This window comes from Phyllostomus hastatus, unplaced genomic scaffold (genome assembly GCF_019186645.2).
Source record: "Phyllostomus hastatus isolate PE091 unplaced genomic scaffold, TTU_PhHast_1.1 phas_scaffold_182, whole genome shotgun sequence".
Lineage (NCBI taxonomy): Eukaryota > Metazoa > Chordata > Mammalia > Chiroptera > Phyllostomidae > Phyllostomus > Phyllostomus hastatus.
The window spans coordinates 28,731,521-28,747,789 of NW_025334013.1; the positions used below are offsets into that span (position 1 = coordinate 28,731,521).

General features: G+C 48.7%; 1 protein-coding gene across 1 annotated transcript; it reads right to left on the reverse strand.

Annotated features, from left to right (window-relative positions):
* Positions 1-253: 253 nt before the first annotated feature.
* LOC123832082 (L-amino-acid oxidase-like) lies at positions 254-6,395 on the reverse strand. Its single transcript, XM_045859593.1, is given in 7 exon segments — positions 254-1,097; positions 1,617-1,762; positions 1,955-2,024; positions 2,525-2,728; positions 3,968-4,080; positions 4,519-4,733; positions 6,365-6,395. Coding segments are annotated over 7 exon segments (1,623 nt in total).
* Between the last annotated feature and the right edge of the window lie 9,874 nt (positions 6,396-16,269).

Below are 16,269 nucleotides of genomic sequence, written 5' to 3' on the forward strand. Positions count from 1 at the left end.
GTCTCAGGCATCCGCTGGGGGTCCTGTTTGTTCCCCTTCCCACAGAGGGGTCTACTGTTCCCTGCCTCCGCTGTTCCTTCCTCAAGGGCTGGCAGGGAAGAGAAGCAGGAAAAGGGTGATTTTCTTTCAGACTTCCCAGCTGAGTTCTTTGACATTTGTGGGGGCCGGCATGTGGGCCAGGGAGCCTAATGGTGACCTGAGTCTCTGCCCTCAACTCCCACCTCCCAGCCTGTGTGTGGCCTGCCAGATTCCCTCAGGGCTTTCTCTCCGGGTTAGAAACGTTTCTGCGTGTTGGCGAAGGTCTTCTCTCCCCTCTGGCTTCCTCATCCACAGCAGCCTGGATGTTCCTCGCTGCGCGGAGGCCGGACTTGATGGCAGTGTCTATCCACGTGTGGGGCAGGCAGGTGTGCTCGCCAGCAAGGTGGATGCAGCCCTCTGGCTGGAAGAGCTGCTGCAGACAGTCCTCACATTGGTAGGGTGTGAACTCAGCGAAGGCACCCATGACGAAGGGATCCAGAGACCGCTGCCTGAGCGCAGAGGAGGGGCACATGCGCTGCAGCTCCTCCTTGGGTGCCTGGTGCACAGCCGCCAGGTCCTCCAGGACGATATCCACCACCTGGTCATGCTTCAGAGATATGAAGAAGAGGGAATCGTCATCCACAGTGTAGGAGGCCAGCAGGACACCCTTGCCGCTGGGAAGGCTGTGACTGGGGTAGTAGATGTAGTGCAAGGGCCGGTCGGTGATGGAGACCCCGCCCCGAATGCCATCCCGCTCTCACAAGGGCTCATTGCAAGCCAGAACTACCTTGGTAGCGGTGGTGTAATGCACCAAGCGGAGCGCGTCCACCTTGTCTAGGGAGACTGGTGGTGTGAAGGTGATGAGGCCTGTGGCCTTGGCTGAAGTGGAGGTGATGACAAAATCCGCGGTGAGGTTGTGCAGTGCTGAGTTGGACTCGCCCAGCCGGTAGGAAATCTGGACCTCGGGCCTATCCCTCACCACCATCTCCACCTTGGAGCCCAGATAATTGGTACTGGGCTTCAAGCTGGCGCCGATGGCTTTGGGAAGCTGGTGGAAGCCACCTGTGACTTCGGTAAAGCTGCAGGGGTGAAGAGAGGAGAGCGGGTGAGGGTGGGAGGCATGAGGCCATGATCCCCGGTTGCCTGCAGCTTTCCTGCTCCCAAAGGGGAGGAAACTACCTTAATATACATACCCCATAAATGTCATCTTAACTAATCTCTGCAAGGGAAAGATTATTCTTGAATTTGATAGTTTGGAACACTGACACCCAGAGAAGAAGGAATTTCCCAAAAAGACAGCCTGTGACTGTCTTGCCTCCCAGAAGGGGTCATTACACTTGGGTTTGGATTCTGGGTCCAGCCCTTGGTCCAGTTGTGGGAGCTTGGCTGTTAACAATTTCTCTGGGCCTCAGAAGCCTCACTGGTAAAATGGCTCTGAGTAATAGTACCTACCTTCCAGGTGATCATAAGATTAAATGTGATAATTTTGGGGAAGTGCTTAGGGTGGTGCTTGGCACATAGTAACTGCTCAATAATCAAAGTTCCCTTCCTCTGCTCTGAGCGTCGTAGGAGGGGCAGACTTGAGTCCCGATCCAGACCAGTCTTCCTCGTCACTCTTGGAGACGGTGCTGTCAGATCGCAGGGCCTCTGGGAATGACTTATAGAATTCAACGTCCTCGTGCATCAAATCCCTGATCATCTTTACTGCTCCTGGGCTCAGCATCCCTTCTTTCGGCAGGTAAGCCTGTGGGAAGGTGGAAGCATCAGATAGAGGGCCCAATATGTAGGAAGGAGCTTGGGTCAGGCAAGGGGTGGGACTGGACTCCAAGGAGGTAAAGGCTTTGGCAGTGGGAAGAGAGGGTCCTGGTAGGCAGGGGACGACCCTGGGAGCTAGCTGAGCACAAACTCCCCTCCATCTCTATCCTGCTTCACCCACCTTGGTGGAGTAAGAATCATACAAGGACATCGGGGGGGCTGCAGTTGAAATTTTCCAGATTTTGTGTGAGCTGCAAAAGGGGAGGAGAGGGAAGCAGCTTTAGAATGAAGCCAAATGTCCAGAGAAGCAGGACTCCTGGGTTCTCAAGGATGTCCCCTTGAGAGGGTGGGGCAAGGAGGTGGGTGGAGGGCAGGACCTGAGGAAAGATGCTACCAGGAGCTCCGAAACACTTCTCTTCCCCCTCAAATCCCTCCTTTGTTTAAAGATCTTTGGAGACTAAGACTTGACGTGAAGACTTCCACTGCAGTCTAGCAGAGCTGATTCCTTACGAAGGATTCCTGTTCCTTCCACTGCCGCTGACTAAGCAATGACCCCGCACCACCCAGGGACAGAAGGTATGGAGCTGGACACTAGGGTTGGGGTGGCAACATGCTTAGAGGGTTTTAGAATGAAGGCCAACCAATCACAAAAGCATTGGAATCAGGTGACCTGGGTCCATCCACTAACTTGCCAGGTGACTTCAGGCCAGACCTGGTCTTTCCCAACATTGGGAGGGGTGAGGCAGCGGGCACCTTGACCGTGGACTGTTGGAACAGATTCTCAGTTCTCTTGCCCTTCTCCATGGGGTTCATAGAATAGCCCAGGAGCTCTGGGTTGGCCTTAACCTCCCTGGCATGATAGCGCTGTCTGTTGATGAGGTATCAGGTGTTGCCATCACATTGGATAAACCTGTTCAGCTTCAGGCCCAGCTTCTTGACATCAGCGTGGACCAGCCTGGAGCAAATACAGGCATAACATGGCACCTCGTTCCTGCTGGCCTCCCAATACAGGCTGTTTCCGGGAAAATCAGTTTCTCCATGTGCCCAGGGATCTGAGATTAACTGCTTCCTCATCTCCAACCCTGTTTCTTCTCGGTGTGGCATCAGTTCTTTTCTTTCTTTTTTTGCTGCAAGGCAGGCACTAGTAGAGTAGGATGTTCACCCTTCACAGGATGAAGGCCCTTTAGGAAATTCTGGTGTACAGAATTCCAATATAGAGACAGAGGCTTTTTGATTCAGACATCTGAAATTCTATTTTCCATTCTAGGTAACTTTAAGGCTGTATGTAAGGACTTTTAGTTTAGTTTAGTTTAGTTTTGGGTGATGTCTGGAGGGAAATCTCAAGTTCAGTTTATACTTGAAAAAGAAGTCATACCCTGGCCGGATAGTTCAGTTGGTTAGAGCATCATCCTGATGCACCAGGGTTGTGGGTTTGATCCCCGGCCAGGGCACAGACAAGAATCAACCAGTGAATGCGTAACTAAGGGGAGCAATAGATGCTTCTCTCTCTCTCTCCCTCCTCCCACCTCCCTCCCTCCCTCCCTTTCTCTAAAATTAATTTAAAAAACAAGAAGTTATATTTTTGGAGGTATGTGGGATAGCAGGAGAGGGATCTTTTTTTGTCTTGGAGGCGTCAGAACCGGGAGTCAGTTACGGTTTGGAAATCAATCATCTGCTTTTGGGTTGGGCGTGTCCTTCATGTTGAGGAGTTTTGTCACTTTCTCCTGGGAAATCTTGGGTGAGTCACTTGATATCTCCGAGCCCAGTTTCTTGGTTTGTCAATGGGAAACATAACAGTATCAGACTGCAAGGCTGTGAGGGCCAAATGGAATGATGTACAGACAGTGCTTAGCACACGGGAAACGCTCAGCACATGGCAGCTCTTGCCGTTTGACAGCTCTTACTGTGGCATGATTGACATATGAGAAGCTGCCCATATTTAAAGCACCACTGTGATGCATTAATGGTAACTATTATCATTATTAGCTTGGGATCTTCCACTTTCTCTGTGTCCCTGGGGTCTGAGCCTCAGCTGTCTCTGCCAAGTGGGAGACCGGTGTTCGTCCTGACTTGCAGGATCGAATCAGACAGGACAGTGAATCAGAAAGAGCTCTGACTCAATGGTATCAGGGCCCACACTACCTCCTCCTAATCCCTCCTACCTTCCCTCCCTCCATCCCTTCCCAGGACTTACCTGTGGGACTTTGGGATTCACATGGGCCCCAGTTCACAGTACCAGCCCTCCTCCTCATTCCTGATTGTGACCACTCGACCCCCGACGTGGCCACTGGCTTCCAGGACGGAAACCTGTGGTTCGGAGAAGCCACTGTCATTCCCAGGGTCAGTCTCTCCCGTCTCCCACTCTGTGTTCCACCCCCACCAAGTCACGGGCTCCAATCTGGAATCCCAGCAGTGGGTCCCTGAGTGTGCAGGACAGCCAAACTGGGGGAGTGGGCGGTCCTCCAGGAGGGTCCTGAGCAATGTGAATGAGGCAGAAGAGCGCCACGTGGCAGGGAACAGAGTATCTCTTGGTCTTTAACTGTTAGCACACCCCTTCTCTACTTTTGTTTCCACTGAAACACAGTTTGCCATTAAGTTTAAGTCTCGGGAACCTGGAGTTTTGAGAAACAGTAACTGAGGGCCTAGAGGCCCTGTGGGTTACATGCAGATTTTTTCTTTTTCTTTTTCCATCCAAGGAGGCAAACCCAGAGGTCAATGGTTGAGGCCCCTCCAAAGCCTGCTTACCTGCTGGCCAGTGTCCTGTAGGGTCTTGGCCGCCACCAAGCCTGACATGCCAGCCCCCACTACCACCACGCTTTTTGCCAGTGGGGAGGTGTGGAGGCCCTCCTGGGCTGTGACAGGGAGGGACTCATATTCAGGGTCCTGGAAGCACTTGCCCAGGTCCTCATGGTAGGCAAAGCAGCTGGGGATAACCAACAGGAACCCCAAGATCAGGATTCCTGGAGCAGTGAAAGGAAGGGGGCTGCCTTTCTGGGGCCCAGCTTGGTACCCCACCTTACCCAGGGTGGGCTCGGCTGTATTACCCAGCAGGGATGGTAAGATCAGGCAGCGTCTACCAAATGCGTGGTTGTAAACACGTGTATTTGTGATTGTGTCTCTGTGGGGAGGACTGTGTTGTGTGGGGTGTGAATGTGTGTGTGAACCGTGCTGATGTTAGTTGCGTGATAGTGATAGTGGGGGACTGCAAGTTCGTGTGTGTGCACGTGATTGGAAACTCATGAGTGTGTGCAGGCTCATATTAGACTATAAATATGCCAGCTTCTGATGGTGAGTGTGCATGTGTAGGTGAGCTTGTCTGTGATATGTTGCTGTGATTGTGAGTTTGTGAGTGCTGCCCTGCATTGCCTGGGATCGTATGTGAAAGGTGTGTTTGTGGGGCAGAGACAGTACCCGAGTAAACGTGTGCGTGAATCTGTATGGGGAAGTGAGGTGGGTTTAGTGTGTGCTGTTAGCCTGGGTTTGGAAGAAGGGGGGGTGCTATGTGTGCATTTCCCTGTGTTGGAGAAAGAATATATATGGTTTCTCATGTTCCTGTGTTTGATTCTGTGTGTGCATTTGGGTGTGAGGCTGGGTAGGGGAGCCTGACGGTGTCTGTGTTCTTTGGGAATATATGCATTTGTGAGAGGATGTGTGTGTGTGTAAGTGAGAGTGTGTGAAGCAAAGTTCTCTGCAGGGGAAGGGAGTGGGGTCATTGCAACATTACTAGTGCCCCGGGGGACCTTGGCAATCCCATGCTCTTCTCCAGCCTCTCGGCATTTTTTCAAGGCCCTCCAGGAAGTGCGTGAGTCCTGAGTGACTTGGTTTTCTTCGCCACCATTAACTGCTCTGAGCACAGAGAAATTCACTGGGGGCTCTGAAGCAAGAGGCCCTGTGGCTTCCTCAGTGTTGCCAGTTCTAAAAGGGAGAAGCCAGGAGCTGGGACACCTTGTTGCCCCCTTGCAATGGCTACAGTTTTGTTTTTTTTTTGGCAGGTGAGAACCCCTTAGTCTAGTCTTTGTACAGGTAGAACAACTGAGGTTCGCAAAAGAAAAGGGACCCTCAGGCACTCCCTGGGAGAAGAGGCAGGGTACCCAGCTGCTTCCCGAAGCAGGCCTTTCCCAATGCCAGGAGAGCCTTCTGCAGGGTGACTCCCCAGAAAAGGGGAGGGAGGCAACCACGCCCCATGGAGGGAGCCTCAAGCCTCAACCCACTTCCCCTCCCCCTGGCCCACTTCAACCTCCCTAATCTGTTCTCCACCCCTGACAAACTTTCCCATCTTCCTGAATTACCATCATTCCTGTCTTAGACTTGATGTCCTTCCTCTTGAATGGACCCAGGCCCCAGACTCATTTTCTAGCCCTACAACCATTCTCTTTACTCACTTCCAACACCTGGACCTATGTGTAGCCCCTGATCTGGCCCCTGTCACATCTTAGCCCCGCCCCCTTCCCCTTGCATGGCTTTATGCCTAGACTCCCCTTCGGGTCCATCTCCACATCCCCGGCCCATTTCCACCCTTCACTCTAGCTCTTCTCTCTGTCTCAGGGTTCAAGACCTCCTTCCTCAGACCTAAAGAAGGGACCCCACTCACCCCTCATCTTGGCCATGGACCTGCAGCTCATGCTGTGCCCTGGGCAGCTCCCTCTCTTTATGAGAAGCCAGTTCCACTGCAGCAGCCGCTGGCCTCATCCCACCAGCCTGCCCCGGGGCCCTATTGGCTGGCCTAGCAGGCAGAGAAACTGTGCCCTCAAGGCCTGGGCTGTCGGGTGACATGATCATGGTGACTCAGTCCCATGCCCATCCTCATCTTCTGCACCTCACCTTCCTCCTGGCCTCTCTCCCCTCCTAGAAAAATGAATTCTTCCAGCCAGACCCCAGCATCCGAGTTCGGAGGAAGGACCTCATTTTTTTTTTATCAGAAGAGAGGTGTGGGAGGGATCATAGAGGACCAAGTTCTTGCATTATTTGAAAATGCCTTCATTTTTAGAGGCATTTTTTATTGTTAAGTTTCATCTTAAATTTTTATGGCTATTGATTTAAAAAAAGATTGTATTTATTTTTAGAGAGGGAGAAGGGAAGTAGAAAGAGAGAATTAAACCAGTAACTGGGAATTAAACCAGTGACTTTTTGGTTCACAGACCAGTGCTCAACCCACTGAACCACACCAGCTAGAGCCTGTTGATACTGCTTTGACCAAGTATAGAATTCCACAGTCAGACACCATTTTCACTAGGATCCTGGAAGGCATGTCTTCAATTTTTTTTTGGAATCCAATGTTCCTGATAAAGTCTAATGTTAATTCTGTTTCTTGTTCCTTTGCAAGTAATCTTTCATCTACCCCATCACTTAGAGCATATAAAGATTTTCATTAGTTCATAGGAATTCTGAAATTACATGAAGACATGTATGGATGTTGATTTTCTTCCAGTCATCTGGTTGGCAGACAGGAGCCCTTTGAGTCTAAAGACTTCAGCCTTCGCTGGCTCAGGGAATTATCTTTCTATTTTATTAGTTATTTCTGTTTTTTAAGAAATATTTTATTTGTTTATTTTTTAGAGAAAGGGAAGGGAAGAAGAAAGAGAGGGAAAAAAACATTGATGTGAGAGAGAAACATCAATTAGTCTCAACCCAGACTGAACCCAAAACCCAGGGATGTGCCCTGACCCGGAATCGAACTGGTGACCTTTTGCTCTGCGGGATGACACCCAAGCAACTGAGCCACACCGGTCAGGGCCGTTGTTTCTGTTCTTCTCCTAGAATTCCTAGTGGGTTGAACTGGAATCTTTATCTTTTCATCATTTATTTTTTCTTATAGTTTCCATTTCTTTATAATTTTGTCTACACTTTGAAAATGATCATTATGTAAATTGTATCTTCCTGTGTGTATCTGCCACTTGCTTTTCTTTCCCTCAACCATATAATTAGGAGCCTCCCGTGTGAACACATGTGCTTCTAATTCATTCACGTTAAATGTTCAATAAATATATAATGATTTATCTGTCTCTTTCTTTTTAATGGACATTCAGTTTATTTTCAGATCTGCTCTATCACAAACAATACCTCTATAGTATTCTTGCATGTTCTCCTCGTGTACATGTGTGAGTTTTTCCAGGGAGTTTTTCTGAGAATGGAATTGCTGGATTATAGGGCATTCTGTCTTTCAGCTTCACTGGATAATGCTCAATTGTTCTCCGGTCAGTTGTGCCAATCTGTATTCCTACTGGCAGCGTATTGTACTTCTGATTTCTTCACAGCTGAGTCAATACTTGGTATTGTCAGTTTCTTGATTTTTGCTAAATTGGCAGGGGTGAAATAATACTTCTTCATTGTTTATTTTGCATTTCCCTGACTATGAGTGAGGCCGAACACCTCTGTATATTTGATTATTTGGGTTTCTTGTTTGTATCTTGCCTGTTTCTGTTCTCTATTTATTTTTCTATTGGATTTTGTCTTTTTCTAATTGATGTGTAGAAGTGTTACAGAACAAACAAGGGGGGCCTGGGATGATATACTATTATTGAAAGAAGCCCCCAGGTCCGTTATGTCCGCCGCCAGAGGAAAGATGTCTCACAATGCCAGAGATTTGTGAAAAGGAAAGGAAATGTTTATTTAATGCTATACAAACTTAAAGTAGGGACCTAATGTCTTCACCAAAAATCCTAAAGTCCCTTAAAACACCCACAGACAGACACAGTCCTTCCTTCCTTCCCCTTTTGCCCCGCCCAGAGTACTGTAACTCCTAAAGCTGCGGGGGTCCCCACTCTGGCAAAGGCATGTGGTCCTCTCTCCCTGGACCACAGGAGTCCCCACTCTGCCAGACCCGCGTGGTTCTCTCCCTCAGGGCCGAGAGAGTCTTCACTCTGCTAAAGCTGTGTGGTTTTCTCTTGCAGGGCTGCGCATGGTTCTCCTCCTTCAGGGCTGCGCATAGTCCCGCCCCCCCAATGGCTGCCGTGCCTGGGTTTAAATCCCAGCGCCAACCTTCCTCTGAAGCCCCATTTTCGGCTCCTCTCACAATTGGCTACAGCTGCTAGATTCTGGGCAGGTGTGGCCCTGTAGTGTGGAGCCAATTATCTCCAGGCTCTTCTGGATCTTATTACAGATCCCTATTTGAGGCTCCCCTCTTGGCTGCACCCTGTTACAGAAGTTATTTTTCAAAAGAGATTTTATTTATTTATTTTCAGAGAGAGGAAAGGGAAGGAGAAGGAGAGGGAGAGAAACATCAATGTGTGGTTGCCTCTAACACGCCCCGCACTGGGGACCTGGCCTGCAACCCAGGCATGCGCCCCAACCAGGAACCAAACCCATGACCTTTGGGTTTGGGTTTGTAGGCCAGCACTCAATCCACTGAGCCACCCAGGCTGTGCATGATTTGTCAAGTTTTTTATGCTATATACATTATAGATATTAATTTTTCATTATAAACATTGCAAACACTTCCCCTAGCCTAAAAGTTTGATTTTTAACTTTATTTATGGTGTTCATTTTCACACATAACCACTTATTTAATGTTTCTATGATCATGAAAATAGTATCTCATATTATTATATTCATTGAATAAATGCTTGTCAAGCATCTATTAAGTCCCAGGCATTGTGCTAGGGCTTGGAGAATTAGCAGAAAACAGCACAGATAAAAATCCCTGTTCTCAGGAAGCCTCAAGGACACAGATAATAAACCAAATAAGTAAGTGAAATACATCGCATGTTAGAAGACGACAATTGCTCCAGAGCTAAAGAAAATGATAGTGAGGGAGGGATAGGGAGTTCCAGCGATGGAGTGGTTGATTTAGAGTAGGGTGAGTTGGAAAGGCCTCCCTGAGAAGGTGACATTTGCAGGAATGATATGAATGAAGTGAGGGAGGGAGACATGGGCCAATGCAGGGGAAGGAGCTCACTGGTCAGAGGGAGCAGTAAATGCAGCCTCTTCGCTTCTCTGAGGAATAGGAGGAGCATGGCTAGAGCAAAGTGAGTAAGGAGAGTAGTAGGAGCAGAGGTCAGAGAGGAGAGGAGGTGCCACATCATGCAGGGCTTTGCAGGTGATTGTATTGGCTTCAGTTCTTGCTCTGAGGGAGAGGGGGAACCATTGAAGAGGGTTGGCAGAGGACTGACACGATCTGAGTCATGCTGTGAATGGACCACTCTGGCTGCCACATGGAGAACAGGGCATCGAGGGGAAGGGTGGCAGCTGGGAGCCTGGCAGAAGGCCTCTGCAGAGATCCAGGTGACGATGGAGAGCTGGTGCTGTCTGGGCCAGGGTGGCACTGGTAGAGGTTGTGAACAGTGGCTTCTGGTTGTGTTTCAAAGGCAGAGCTGACAGGGTTTGCTGAAGGTTTGTATGTAGAATGAGAGGAAGCCAAAATTCCAAGAAAACTCCAGTGTTTCTGACCTGAGCAACTGAAGGATGAAGTTAATTGACGTAGGAAAGAGTTCAGGGCACAGGTGTGGGGGAGAAGAAGATCAGGAGCTAGTCAAGTTTGAGACATTGGTCAGGCAAAACAGAAGTCTGGAAGTGTGGTAGTTCTGGGTCAGTCAACTCAGAGATTCCACAGCATCACCAACACCCTTGGTTTTGTCCAGCCTTGAAGCTGCTAACCTCAGAATGCTGGTGATCACACGGGACCCTTTATGGTCACCTGATGAATGAAGCAGTTCTGAGTACCATGTGCCAACTTGACAACATCAAGCAAAAACAGGGCACTTTCCCCCTCACGTGTCTTTGTTTTGTAAGTGAGGAAAAACCTTTCCCAGAGGCCCCCAGCAACCTTCCCACAGTCTGACTGCTCAGGATCAGGTCACATGCCTGTTGAAACCAATTGGTGGCAAGAAGAAGAATACTACCACCCCAATCAGACCAACCAGGATTCATACCTGGGGGCGAGGGAGATGGTCACTTCCCTGAGCACACAACTGTCGAGATGACCAGAATCAGGGCTCTGTCCTTGAGGAAGAAGTGAGTGTGGAGGTTGTCCCACAGTGACTGTGCACTGGGGAAAAGGATGTACACAGACTTTTCAGGTACTGCTGGACACTGGCTCTGAACTGACACTCATTTCTGGAGACTCGAAATGTCACTTGTCCACCAGTCAGCATAGGGGCTGATGGAGGTTAGGGGATCAGTGGAGTTTTAGCTCAGGTCTGGTTCACAGTTGGTGCACCTGGGTCTTTGAGCCCCTCCTGTGTTTGTGTCCCCGGTTCTGGAATGCACAACTGAAATAGACATAGTCAGGAGCTGGAAATCCCCACATTGACCCCTGACCTGTGATGTGGTAGGAAAGGCCAAGTAGAAGCCATTAGAACTGCCTTTAAATATAAAAATAGTAAGTCAAAAACAAATACCATATTCCTGGAGGGATTGCAGATTAGTGCCACCATCAAGGACTTGGAGGATGCAGGGGATGATGATTCTACCTCATCCGCATTCAACACACCTGTGCAGAAAACAGGTGCATCTTAGAGAATGACTGGATGATCACAGACTTAGTTAGGTGATGACTCCCACTGCAGCTGTGTTTCCAAATGTGGTTTCAATGCTTGAGCAAATGGACACATTTTCTGGCACCTGGTATCGATCTTGCAAATGCCCCTTTTTTTCAACATCTCTTAGTAAAGACCCCAGAGATAGTTTGCACTCAGCTGTCAAGGTCAGTAATACCCTTTTTATTATTCTACATCAGAGGTATATCCACAGTCCAGCCCTATGTCATGATTTAGTCCTCAGGGATCTTGATTTCCTTTCACTTTCATAAGATACCACACTGGTCCTTTACACTGATGACATCATGCTGCTTGGACTTAACAAACAGGAAGAAGCCACTGTGCCAGGCATAACGGTAAGATGCTTGCATGTCAGAGGATGGAAAATAACCCAACAAAGGTCCAGGGATCTCTCACTTCAGCAAAATGTCTAGGGGTCCAGGGGTGTGGGGCATGTTAAGTAGCCCTTCTACCACCAAGAAAAGATGCACAATGCCCAGTGGGCCTCCTTGGGTTTTGGAGGCAACATAGTCCTCCTTTGGGTGTGCTACTCTGGTTCGTTCCTGAGTGACCTTCTGATGAGCCTCTTGTCTTGAGTGAAGCCCAGGACAAGAGAAGGTTCAACAGTAGGTCCAAGCTCCTGTGCAAGCTGCCCTGCCATTTGGCCCATATGATCCCACGGGTGTGGTGACACTGGAAGTGTCAGCAGCAGATAGAGCTGTTGTTCCGAGCCCTTGACAGGCCCCTTTGGTGAATCACACCATGCCCCTTACGGTTTGGGAGCAAAGCCCTGCTAGCTGAGGTGGGTAAGCACTCTCCTTTGGAGAAATATATATACATTTTTGGCTTTCTTTCTATTGGGCCTTAGTAGAGACTGAACACTTAACCAGGAATCACCAAATTACCATGTGACCTGAACTCATTAACTTGATGTCGTCTGATTTACCAAGTTGTAAATCTGGCTGGCGCAGTAGCCCTACATCATCAAATGGAAGTGGTGCATATGGAACTAGGCTCTAGAAGCCCAGCGGGTACAAGGAATTTGTGAGAGGAAGTGGTCCCAATGCCCCTCTCCTACTCTATTACCCTCCGTAGCCTGCACCCATGGCCTCATGTTGACCTTGAAGGCCCCTTCTGACTCTGAGAGCAGTGAAGTGACCAAAACCAGTATCAGTGATTCCCTTAGGACTTGGCCCATGACAAGTGCTCAATAAGTCTCTGTCATCATCCTTATCATCTGTAAAATGGGGACTGTAACACCTGCCTCACAGGAGTTCTGGGAGGACCTGGAGAGAAAATATACATGAAAGTGCTTTGTAAGCCGTAAAGTTCTGTGAGACTGTCCCAAAGGGGCACTGAGATGAACTTGATCATTAGCAGCATCATCACCTCTTGCTATTCCCTCCTGCTCACTCCCCAGACACAAACACAGAAAACTTTCTGGGGCACCTGTCTCAGCAAATGAGAGCCAGTTCCCACAGGGCCCCTCCCAGAGGCCTTCTCAGCCTGGGGCCAATTAGAGAGTCCCAGGTTGTTAGAACTGCAGGCAGCCCTAGCTTTCCCCTTCTCGTGAGCCCACCCTCTTCTCCTTGAGGCCTTCAGGCCCAACCTGGCCTAGAATTTAGCATCAGGAGTCCAGTCATCTCCTGCATGCCACGCCCTGGGCTAACCCCAACCCCACTGGTGATCACGACCAGCTCTCAGGACAGCAGAGTTTACTCAGGGATCAGGGCAGCCATCAGTTTAGAGTTAAGCACTGAAGTACATGGTATTATGGACAAAGCCCCAGCTCAGAAAGCAAGTGCCAGGGTTCTGGTACTGGGCTCCCATTGTCTAGCTGCATGTTCTTGGCCAAATCCCTCAGCACTTCTTGGTCACATTTTATTTTCTGAGAAATGGAGGGTGGAACCATGCTTGGTAGTCTTTAAGTAAATCTGTAACTGAAAACAATCAGGGTGGCCAGCATTGTATTCTGTCTATGATCCTAGACTGCTTCTGAACTTGGGCAAGCCACTGTTCCTCCCTGGACCTGAGTTTCCTCATATAACCAGTGGAGGGGTGGGCCCTGCCTGGACGGGGCAGTCAGCTTCACCAACTGCTGCTAATAGTGGAGTGGATACCTCCTGCATTGGGTTGTCCCAAACTGTCTTGAGTCTTAAGACTCGGGATGGAAGCAGAGGTGTGCTGGTAAATGTTTAACAATCCCTCCTGGGACGGTGGTGAGGGCAGGTTCTGATTCATGTTTGCCGATTTCTGTGGTGTAAGTACATCTGCCATGGCCAATTTCAAGCTAACAGCATGATGTCACTGAACTCAGAGGTAGGAAGAGATGCACAGGGTAGAGTATTTTCATTGTACAAATCCAGTAGATGCACACGACTTCCAGAACATGGATAACAGGCAGGTACACTTTAGCAGTAGCATCATTAGGATGTGAAGAGCTTTGAGCATTTGTGTTTAACCTTTTTTTTTAAGTTTCATAAGCTGATTTTTCTCCCCCCCCGACATTATTGAGATATGATTGATAAAACATTGCATAAGTTTAAGGTGTACCATGTGATGATCTGATCCCTTCGATATTGTAAAGCATTTACCACAATAAGGCTAGCTAACTCATTCTTCCCTCACATATTTATCATTTTGTTGTTACGGTGAGAACATTAAAGCTCTACTCTCATGACACCTTTCAAGCTTATAGTACGATATCCTTCCCTAGTGTCACCATCAGACCCCAGAACTTATTCCTCTCATGACTGAGTGTTTCTACCCTTTGGCCAAAATCGCCCCCTCCCCCCTCACTCCGCAGCCCCTGGCCACCACTGATCTGCTCTGTTTCTATGAGTATGATGTTTTTAGAGTCCACCTGTAATTGAGATCGGGCAGTATTCGTCTTTCTCTGTCCGGCTTATTTCACTTAGCACGATGCCTTCAGGGTCCATTGACCTTTGAATGTAAATGTAATTTGTTCAATTATAGTTTATATAATTGAGTAATGATCTTGTTTAACCTCACAACATTTCTAAAAAGTCAACAGTTGGTTGTACTGACCTGTGGTTGATGAGGAGGGGCCTCAGTGCCCAACCTCCTCTTTCTGAATAGGTGGGGAGCTGGGGCCCAACAGATGGCAGGGAAAGGAACTCACAGCCGACAGGCATGGCCAAGGTTTGTGCCAGGGATTTCAACACATTATCTCATTTAACTCTCCCAGCAATCTCAGGGTAAGGTTGTTAAGGGACTATTAGTATCATTTTACAGGGAAGAGAGTTGAGGCAGAATAACAGCAACTTGAAGAGAAAACATATGCTAGAACTCGATGGGTCCTGATTCAAATTCTGGCTCTGCACTTAGAAGATGTGAGCCCTTTGGCAAGTTCCTCACTGCACTGGGCCTCAACTTCCTTGTATATAACGTGGGGCTGATACTACCTGCTTTCCAGATGTCGTTTGCCAGGACCTGGTTCAAGACCTGGTATGGGGTAGGTCCTGCTATGGAGTAGACAGGGATGGTCCTTCCTCAGCTCTCCCAGGAAGGCCTGGTGAGGAGGCAGGACCATAAAGTCTCAGCAGCTTGTCCCACTGGGAGGAGCGTGGGATGGCTGAGGCTCCCTCTGTCTGGGCCCCAGGACCCCACAGGCAAGGCTTTTGGGAGCCTGGGCTGGCCTGGCTAAGTGCACAGAGCTGTGCAAAGGAGAGAAGGCATGGGCTTCCACCTCAGACCTCTCAGAAATGGGGGACTTTTCTGGAGACTGGGTCGCCTGGGATAGTGGCTTGCTGGACTCCATTGCTCTGCGGGTTTCCTGCTCAGTCCCTTTCCCTTAAGAGCTAGTGACTACCTCCTCATGACTTGTTTCTGTGGATACCTGAGGGGTGAGATGGTCACTGGGCTTGTGGCTATAGGCAGGATCCAGGCACCTGTGAGGGTCAGAGGTCAGAAATAGCCAGGTCACCTAGGTCCTTTTTATGCCAACACCCCGATTTCCCTCTAGCCCTCTTCCTCATTCCTCAGTGTTTTTCCCTCACTTCGTAGCTCAGTCCTCTTCCATTCCTTCCTTCTTCCTAGACCCTCTTCTTTCTTCATTTTATTTACCTAACAAATGTTTATCAATAGTTTCTCCGTGTCAAGCCATGTTCTAGGTGCTAGAAACGGAGAAGTGAGTAGTACAATTTCCTGAGTCTAAGGATCCCCATGACAGGACAATGACAGTTGTCCTGGGAGATGCCTTCACCAGTGACAGGGGTGGCTGTGATTAGGACCCACTCTCTGTGCTCTCGAGAGGCCTGGGGTAAATTAAGACAGAATGCTGGATGGACAAGATCATGGAAGACTTTTTGTTTTTTAACTGAATGATGTCCCCCACCTAATGGAAATCAGTTGTGACTCAGAGGGAGACTTTACAAAGATTTCCTAATCTCCAATGTGGTAATAACTTCCCAAGTCTCCTTCCATCAGTTTCCTCCGCTTCCAGCAAAGTCCACGGCATCTCACATCCAAGTGATGGGAGCAGCTGGAGGAAGCCTTATCAAGGGAAATGGTGTGTGGCTGTCCCTTTAGCCCTAGGCAGGTCTGATCCTGTCTTGTCCAGTGGCCATACCTCCTAGGCCATGATTTCTTAGTATTTAGTACCAAATCTCAAGAAACTCAAATTGAGATGCAGATAGGGAAGTTTTCATGTTTCACCCTTCCCACTTATAGCCTGTTTGTTGGAGGTGAAGATAATATTAAGAACTGGCTCTGAAGCCAGATTGCCCTGGTTCAAACCCCAGTTGCCCACATTGGCCATATAATTGGGAACAAGTTACTCACTCTGTGCCTTAGTTTTTCATCTGTAGAATGGAGGTAATAGTACGTACCTCAGTGAATTGTTAGGATAAGATCAAGTTAGTATAACAATGCCTGGCACATAGAAATTGCTCATTACATATTTGCTATTATTATTAATAAAAGGGAAGTTATAAACTCACCCATATGGCTATACTTCACCACAAATATTCCAACTCAGTTGGTGGAGATTGAGTTAACAGAA